Source organism: Gambusia affinis, linkage group LG08 (assembly GCF_019740435.1).
Source record: "Gambusia affinis linkage group LG08, SWU_Gaff_1.0, whole genome shotgun sequence".
NCBI lineage: Eukaryota > Metazoa > Chordata > Actinopteri > Cyprinodontiformes > Poeciliidae > Gambusia > Gambusia affinis.
Window position 1 is genome coordinate 1,050,659 of NC_057875.1, and position 9,650 is coordinate 1,060,308.

The 9,650-nt window shown below is 39.1% G+C and overlaps 1 protein-coding gene across 2 annotated transcripts; it reads right to left on the reverse strand.

Annotated features, from left to right (window-relative positions):
• Positions 1-3: 3 nt before the first annotated feature.
• ada2a (adenosine deaminase 2a) lies at positions 4-8,876 on the reverse strand. 2 transcript variants are annotated; one of them, XM_044123897.1, is made up of 10 exons: positions 8,645-8,876; positions 6,980-7,286; positions 5,609-5,828; positions 4,481-4,694; positions 4,155-4,282; positions 3,546-3,636; positions 3,357-3,465; positions 1,994-2,151; positions 1,218-1,420; positions 4-1,146 (listed from the first exon to the last, which is right to left on the reverse strand). In XM_044123897.1, the coding sequence occupies exons 2-10, from the start codon at positions 7,281-7,283 to the stop codon at positions 1,056-1,058; spliced, it is 1,518 nt and encodes a 505-aa protein (XP_043979832.1). In that variant the 5' UTR covers positions 7,284-7,286; positions 8,645-8,876; the 3' UTR covers positions 4-1,055. The 2 variants fall into 2 exon arrangements, with proteins under 2 accessions (XP_043979832.1, XP_043979833.1); XM_044123898.1 differs by having other exon boundaries at positions 6,980-7,290; positions 8,645-8,844.
• Positions 8,877-9,650: the final 774 nt, after the last annotated feature.

Here is a 9,650-nt window from a genome sequence, read left to right on the forward strand (position 1 = left end):
ACAGAATGTTTAGATCAACTTTACTGCTTTGGAATTAAATAATCAAACCATTGACAAAATCACAAAAAAAAACTTTTTTGCTGCTAAATTACAGATGGAATCTCAACAGCAAAGATACTTAAAGTTTTTAATTTGTTCTTCAAACATCAGACTGGAGAAAAGTTTTATTCTTTATTCTTATTTCTCTGATCACTCATGGAGCGTCTTTAGAAAAGCTAGAATAACGTCTCTGATGCTCCAACTGCTTTTAGCACAACAATAATCCTTCACAAATACCTTGATACCAAAGTGGTTAAAGGAAAAATCCCAGCGGTGGCTGGCCTGTCAGATTAACCAGATTAACTGTCAGATTAAACAGCAAGATAAATCAAAACGAGCTTCTCCTGCTGGGACAAGAATCATTAAAGATTTACTGCATTTGACACCAAATCCACCGTTTTATTCTGCTTTTTTAATTTTTAACTAAACTGTTTCCTGCCACTTTTGCCTGTTTTCCCTGTCAATGTCATTAAAATTTTTATTTAGTTTTTAAACTTTTACTTTACCAATATAAAAACCTGCTGAGATTTAAAAACTATTTTTAAAGGAGAAGCCGATGCGACACTAAATGGTTAAATGATTAATTTTTCAAACCCAGTTTTGGCTACAGACATTCATAATCCAGTTTAATTATTTAAAAGTTCCAGTGTTAAATGTTCTTTAGTAACTTCAGTTTTTCTTACATTTGAAAGGATGTATTTGCATTAACATGCTATTATTACTATAGTAGTAAATGATATTATTACCGTTTATTTCTATTAATTAACTGGACAATTAGTTTTTTGTGACAGACCTAGTTAATCATCGGAATAATTGTGTAATCGATCATTAAAATAATCATTAGCTGCAGCGCTAGTGCCGGTCCAGGGATCAGATAATCAATAGTTTTTGCTATTGAAAATAATCAATGTTTCCCAGCTGTTTGGGTTTATTTCTGTAAAACGTGTTGAGGATCTTCTGTTTCAGTGGAACAGCTGGAAACATTCAATGTGACAGAAAAACGTTCTAGTTGGTCTTCAGATGGAGTTTTTAGCCACGAACTCGGTCCATCTTCTCTGCCACAGAACCAGCGCCTCTTCCTGCTGCTTCGGAGTCAAAGAGCTGAACCTGCAACAGAGACGGGAAAGTTCAGACCCTGACCCGCAGGCGGAGCGGGAACCGTCCGGGCGGAGCGCCACCTGATGGAGTTCATGGCCAGCTGCTTCAGGGAGCCGATGTGGGAGTTCAAACCGCCGAACCCCACGAACGCCTCGTAGAAGTCGAAGGAGAGCGCGCAGGAGCCGAACATGGCCGGGTCGTCGGAGCTGATGACCAGCGGGTGATTCTCCATCATCAGAGCGGCGGCGGGGTGATTCCGCAGATCCTTAACCAGCTTCAGCACCTGGAGGGGTCAGAGGTCACAGGGGTCACAGCATCAACAGGGACAAACATGCTGCTCTGTCTGGATGCCCGTTTCTGCCATGAGAGCAAAAATAAAAGCCAATCAGGAAGTCAGAATTTAGAAAGTTAAAGTCGTAATCACAAGAATAAAAGATAATTACAACAAGTCGTAGTTACAAGTCTTAACTACAAGAATTAAACTCAATTATGAGAACAAAATTCATAGTTATGCCAGTAAAACTCATAATTTCTAGTTTTAAAGTCATAATCACAAGAATTTGTCTTATTTTTGTAATTCTGAGAATAAAAGTCATAAGTTTTATTATCATTATAACCTCATCATTATCTTTGTATAAATTCATGACATGCAGAGATTTTAAGTATGATTTGAGTAATTTATTTATTTGACGTTTAAAGGGCCTGATGTTCTAATTTTCTGACAAATTAAATTTCTTTAATCCTTCAGCATCAAATGTAATAATTCTGTTATAAAGATGGATTACTGGACTAAATTAATCTGAAATGATGACGTGACGTAAAGAGATGCATTGTGGGGGATGTTCAGCAGCAGCACCTGGTTGGAGATGGGGCACACCTCCACAGCCACGCCCCTCTTCCTGGACAGCTGTTTGGCCACCGGGTGGCGCTGCAGCGCAAACCCGTGGCCGATCCGCGACGTGTTGAGCAGCAGAGCGTCCAGCAGGTTCTGATCCACTTCAGTTCCCTCAACGTCTGCTCACAGAACAACATTATTTCAGTTCCTTCTGCTCTAAATGACGGATTTTCCTGAAGAAACATTCACTCTGACGTTACTGAATCATTTAAGAACAAACTCATTTTATCCCAAAATAAATCACAAAGTCAATTACATAAAATATTTTTCCAATCATTTTAATTGCTGTATTTCTTTTTAAATGAAATTAAACTTTGTTTTATAAAAATATCAGGTTTTATTTTCCACTTCTTTTTAAACAGCTCAGGTTTATATTAACATGCAGGTCATATTAATTACTGTTTATTCAGCATAAATAAAGTCATAAACCAATAATTTCATTTCAGCCACACTAAAAACATCTCAGATCATTAATAATTATTAATAACAAGAGTGAATAATAAATGCAGTTTTCAGTTCTTAAAGAAAAAAAGTTCCAAACCAACTGAACACTTAATCAGCTCTTGATAAATCATGAAATAACTCGTTATTGTACATTTTTAATTAAGCTGATTATTTAGTTATCAAACTAAACCTTCATTTCAGGGCTAAATATTTTTTCTTTACTAAAATAGAAGTAAATATTTTTTCTTTACTAAAATAGAAGTAAATATTTTTTCTTTACTAAAATAGAAGTAAATATTTTTTCTTTACTAAAATAGAACTAAATATTTGGCTCCAAGAACTAAAACAACTGTGAGCCAAATATTTAGTTGACAAAAAATAATTTAGCTTTAAATTAAATATTTAGCAAGTGGCTGAGTGAAATATAAACTAACAGCTACATCTGCTAACTGAATCTGTAGCTTAAATATTTAGCTAAACATTTAGCTTGTCAACTAAATATTTATGTTGAAATTGACATTTAAAAGTGAATGAACAACATGGTGAAAATATGAGTTAAAATTTAACCCCTAATTGTTTTGCCCTCTGAAACAAACTAAATAACCAAAAGTATTGCTGTAAATTTTTGACTGTGTAACAAACTTTATGCCCATAATTTAGAAACTGCTTATTTACTCGGATTATGTTTATCTATTATTACTTGTTTGATGATTGGAACCTTTTAGCGTTACAAAAAAACAGAAGAAGAAGAATTTATAAGTGTGGAAATACTTTTTGCAGTTGTGGCAACAATTTGTTTGTCTGAGCAACTGAGCTTATAAAAATAATTTATAATCTGGATTAAACGAGGCGCAGTCTCGGTGTTCTGATCGGGACTCACCCGTCTCTCCGGCGTGGAAGAAGTACGGCATCGTGACGCCTTTCTCTGCAGGCAGCGCCAGGGCATCCCTGAAGTACCACAGCGTCTTGCCCTGGTCCTCCCGGCCCACCTGGACAAGCAGACATTACAGAACCAGAACCAGAACCAGAACCAGCAGCTTTACACTCAGCGGCTCCTGTTGGACCTCACCAGGTCAAAACCGGCCAGGAAGTCAGGAAAGTCCTTCTTCAGCTGCATCGCCTCCTTCACAGCTGCAGCCACCACCGACAGCTTAGCGTGCCTAAAGAGAGAAACACGATCAGCGACAGCAGCCAACACGCTGACCTCTGACCCTTCAGACAATGCTACAGAATATAGAAAATAACATATTCAAAAATTATTATATTTATGTAGCATACATGCTAACCTCATACCATCTGAATTTAGCCTTTTGTGGAAAAATTTATAATGAGGTAAATAATAATTCTACCAAAAACTGAATGATAAAAGTCTCCAGGCTGCTTCAGTCTCTACTAGATTTTTCTAGTTTTGTTTATTATTTTGGATTTTTAAAATATCTTCCAGTTCCAGTGTTAAATGTTCATTAGAATTTAAAGTTGATTGATCTTTATAATTATCCTTATTTTACAGGAAAACAACAATATCATCGTTTATCGCAATAACTTCTGGAACAATTTATCGTCCAGCAACATTTGTTACCTACAGGCCGCTGCGCTGGACAACTTGAAGACTTGCCATGAAACGTTTCAGTGCCTGGTTCTGGACCTGACGGGTCCAATCTGAGCGGTCCAGACTCACCTGTGATTGGTGAAGATGATTCTGGCTCCGTAGAAATCCGGGTGAGTGGAGACGAACTGCCTGGTGAGGTTCTGGTAGGCCTGCAGGGTCCAGGCCGAATCGTGGCTGCGGCCGTCCAGCTCGTACAGCTGCAGGGGAAACACCTGGTCAACAGCTGGTCAACATCTGGTTAACACCTGGCTAACATCTGGCTAACATCTGGTCAACAGCTGGCTAACACCTGGCTAACATCTGGCTAACACCTGGCTAACAGCTGGTCAACACCTGGTCAACATCTGGCTAACAGCTGGCTGAGTGAGTCGCCGTCATGGCGGGCCGGTCCGAACCTGAGGGAGGAGTGCGCGCAGCTCCAGGTACATGACATTGTCTGCGTAGAATTGGTTCAAAGCCTCGATGTAGTAATCCCTGAAGACGGGGGCAAAGGTCACCAGCCCCCACAAGGCCCCGAAGGCCGCCTCGAAGCGGTTCCAGACCACATCCTGGCTGGGGTACTCCGTCTCCGGATCCCGGTCCGTAAACAGTGTCAAGTTACCTCTGATGCTGAGGAGAACGACGAAGAGGAGGAGGATGAAGAGTTACCAGAGTGAAGGTCCAACTGGCCCCCGGTACCACCTGGTTTATTTCCAGCTGGAATAACTAGAATGTTAATGGATATTAAATAATCTACAAGTTAAAATATTTAACGTCCAAATTGTTAACGTTCTTGTCTTTTCCTAATAACGGGAAAGACAAGCGAACATGCTGTTCAAGTCATAAAATGCTTGTTAAACTTCATAAGTAGTTAAATCTGCAGTCATCAGAGCATTAATCAAACAGCTTCAACTTCCACCATGAGCAGTCAGGACGTGAAAAGGGAAAGAGAGACGCCTGGTGGTGGGAGTCGGTACTGCCAGTCTGTCTCTACCACGAACATGCAGCTCAGATTGAGCTGCAGGCGGATTCTTCTTACATTGAGACTTTTGCAACGCTTGTTGGGTGAAAACATAAGGAGCCATAAAACTCTGTTAAAGCATGGTGGAGGACCTGTGGTGCTGTGGGTCCATTTTACTTCTAGAAACCTTGTTTAGCAAAACTGTTTTCAATATCAGAACAATAAAAATCCCTTGTAATCTGCCAGTAATATTGATCAAAAACATCCCATAATCACAGCAAAGGTTGAACAGACTCAGAAAACAAGAAACACTCATTTCTAAAAATTAACTTCTGCAAAAAGTCTGAGTAGAAGACAAAATGCAACAGCAAATAAAGGATTTCATAAAGCGTTCAACAAATATTTTCCATAGGTGCCAATAGTTTGCCACTCCTGTCCAGTTGTGTTGTTTATTACCAAACATTTGTGCAACAACTGAAGATTTTAGGCCATTTTTATGGAAAAATGTCTGAAGATAAAAAAATAGAAATAATTGATGAGTTTTCCATCTTTTGTGTGAAATGTGTTGGAAGTGGTGAGTCACCTGTTGTCCAGGTCGGTTGCGTTGCCCATCTTGGAGCGCAGGCTCTCCAGCAGCACCCAGGGGGAGCAGCGCTCCACAGGTTTGGGCCCCTGCGACGCGAAGACGAACCGGACGGACCCGCCGTCGGTGAAGCACATGTAGCAGTGCGGCCGATACGTGGCGTTCTTCACCAGCCACTCCGGGTCCACCATGGCGAAGTCATGGACGTGAAGGACGCCGCCTGCCAGGGTGGATTTACCGTTAATTAGAAACAGATTTTTTCATGTTATTTTTATATTGATTGTTGACTTTTGAGAGAAGGGGTGGATTATACAAGATTGTTTTCTTCAAACTATTCTTTCTCAGTCAAAACTTTTGTTTATGTTCATTTTGAACTGTAAATGAATAAATAAAACACATAAAAAGTTTGTTTCTGTTTCGTTGTTAGTTTAGTTTCAGCTGAAAGTAAGTAAAAATATGAATCTAAGTATTGGAAGGATTGTTCCTCTGATGCTGCTGGAGGATAAACTGACCGCCTTTCCTCACTTTCTTCTCCTACTACTCTCCAATTTGCATTATTTGCTGCCACTTCAGCTGTTAACATTCTGTTTTTTCTCGGGTCTGCGGTTCTGATCGGCTGAGATAATTCTGTCTCACTCTCCTGCTTTACCACAGAAGGTTCTCCTGGTTCAGTTCTTCTGATTTTTCCTGCGTCTCTGCTCCGTCTCCCCTAACTGGTCGTGGCTCAGGGTGTTGGGGAATGAAAAGTTTTGAACTCATGGGATTAAAAATCATTTTACAGGACTCATATTTTTCTCTGCTCCCATCAGGCTAACCAGCAGGAAATTTATCTAACACACATTCAACAGTTACAACAGATTTGTCAAAACCTCAAAAACAACCAAAATCTCCCGACTTCCAATGGTCATGAGGCCTTTTGTAGGAATGTTTGGATGTGTCGACCAACAGCGTCGTTCCCTTCGGCTCGGAGTTGTTACTTCCTTATCCATCCAAACTTAAACTCCCGTCTGACATTTTGTATCCAATAAACTTTTGCTGAATCACACAAACATCTTTTTCAGGTCAAACTGAAGAATGACCCATTTCCTGACTAAAACTGCACAAACAACATAATTATTCTCCTACAATGGCTGCTGGTACTGATTTTGCTATAAAAATAAGCTTTTTAGGCTCAACTACATGTAAACCTAACCCACTGTATAACATTAGGAACAATAATCCAATATCGATCTGTTGCAGAACTACCAGTGCACATCAACCTTTTGTCACTGGGAGCAGAAAATCTAAGAACTGACATTATTTTCTGAAACCAGAAACGTACAAACACTGTAAAAACTCAGCTAGTTGTGCTGAACTCGCTCTGCTTTTTACCTTTTGGCATCTTCTGCAGCAGGCTGAAGAGGGGACTGGCCTGGATGAGGCGCCGGGCCTTGAAGAAGTGCATGGAGGGAGGGAAGTCTTTCCTGGACATCTCATCCTGCTTCAGTTTGGCCAGCAGAGCGTCCAGCCGCTGCTCAGCGTCCGTCAGCACCATCCCGCCGCCCATCTGCATGGACGCCTCCAGCTCCATGAGCTCCTTCCGCAGCCTGGGGTCCGGGCCGCACCGCACCCCGACCAGGCAGCACACAAACAGGCAGGCCGCCGCCACCAGGAGGCGCTGCAGCCGGACTGCCATCCTCTGACAAAAATTTCAAATAGAAATACAATAATTTCTGTATTTCTTGAAGCATTTCAGAGTCAAACACATATTTAGCTTTAACCCACCAGACTGAGCAGAGCTAACTTACAGGTCAGGTCTGCAGGTGAAGCTCCAAACATTTTTACCCATCAGCCCCCTTGTGGTAAATGTGTCTATTTAATGTCTATTTTAGTTTCAGTTAACTTTTTTAATCAGCGGATAAGAGCAAGATAAGTAATACGTTTTTCTAAGTGAGACATTGCTTTTATCTGGAGAAAACAAGACAAATGTTACACAAATGAAACATTTTGTTATCCAAATGTTTCACTGTTACAATGACAAAAACATTTCTGTTCCAAGATTTCATTAAAAACTTACATTTATCTCAGTAATCTGTTGTCTACCCACAGTACTTCACGACCTATTTTTAACCTTTTCCTTTCACTGAACTTTCCTTCCCTGTGCATGGATACAGCCCTCTGAACGCCATCTTCAGAGTGCTTCATTGGTTTTAGCTAATATTCGGATCATTTTGTTTTCATTCCCAGGGAGCTACAAAAGTAATCAGTAATTAAAATAAGTTGTTATTATCAAATTCACATCAATCAAACTTTATTTGTATCACACATTTCAGCAGGACGGCATTCCAAAGTGCTTTACATCATAAAAACATAAAAACATAAAGTCATGCAGCATAGAATCAACAATCTAAACATTAAGTCAAGTCCCATCATTACATTCATAACTGATTATGTTTCAAAAGCAACTCTAAACAGGAGATTTAAAGGAAGTCAGTGTTTCAGCTGTTTTACAGTTTTCTGGAAGTTTGTTCCAGATTTGTGGTGCATAGATGCTGAATGCTGCTGTTTGGTTCTGGTTCTGGGGATACAGGGCAGAACCAGAACCAGAACCTGAGAGGTCGGGAAGGTTGATACAACAGCAGCAGATCTTTAATGTATTGTGGTGCTGAGCCGTTTATTATTAATCTTATTATTATTACTGTTGATATTATTATTATTATTATTATTATTATTATTATTATTATTATTATTATTATTATTATTATTATTATTCATTCTTTTTTCAGAAGTTCGGGTCACATTAGTGGGTTTTATTTATCTGTCTGTATAACAGTAACGGCAGCAGAAACGAACAGAACCGCTGCTTGTATTTGCAGAACTGAAAATAGTCGCTTTGCATCACAGAGGAATGGTTAAATTCTCCTCACATGTAGCAAACAACCAGCTTAAAAGCAGAATCAACCGATAATTAACAAGTTCCGAAGCTGGAAAGCTGATTATAAAGGTGCAGGAAGACTTCGCTGTTCATAGAGACAAAGGGAATAAATGTGACATTACCTGGTTGAGTTAACAGTTTCTTGCGGGCAGCAGGTGGCGGAACAAAGATCCGCAGGAAGTTACTGTGGGTAACTTCGGCAGTAAAGAGGATTTAACCACGGCCACGGAGACGGACAAAGCTGTTTTCACCACTTTCTGACGAGCTGTCACAAATAAACACGCTGCTAAACCCATAGCGGGCAGAACCTTCGCCCTGAGCACTGACTTCCAGGCACAAAGCCCCGCCTCCTGTGTTGTGATTGGCTGAAAGAGGACGTTCCTCGCTATTTAATTGGATCATCTGATGTAAAAAGACAACGGCAAGAGGTGGAAAAGAAAATCCTTTTTGCAAATTATTTTTGTTTTGGTGGGTTTTATTGATCTTCTTAGGTTTTAAAATAAATAAAAGTGAAAAATGTTTTATAAAAACTTTTTTTAGCACCTGAATGTATCAATTGTGTTTTGTTCGTCCTTTTAAATTAACCTTAAACTGGTTAATTTCTACGTGGCTGAGGTTTTAACAGGGTGCTGTTGCCTTTTTGATTCAGACATTTTTACCCACTAAGAGCCGCAAATGTGACCCGATCTTCAGAAAAAAGAATGTTTATAATTATTAATAAAAATAAAATGTAATTTTTTTAAAGAACCAACAGTTTATTTCTGTCTTTAGGTTTTAGAATAAACACCAATATTTTGCAAAAAAAGGATGTACACATTTTCTTCTGTGACGTTACTGGAAAAAGAAAAATATCAGTTTCCAACTTTATTATTTTTTAGCAAATACAAAACCTGCATTTCTTATCAGGGCTGTGTTATAATTGGTTACATTTGCTGGAGTAACTTTAAGCTTAGGAATGTCTTAATCTTTTTACCTTTGAGTAATATTATTTTGAAGTATCACTGTACTAAAGTGTCACCTTAGTGTAAAAACAAAGTTAATATAGAAATATTTTAGAATTTTAATGAACAAAATGTGTTAAAGTTTTATATATTTTTAATTATGACACATATTTAGAATTTTGTTTTG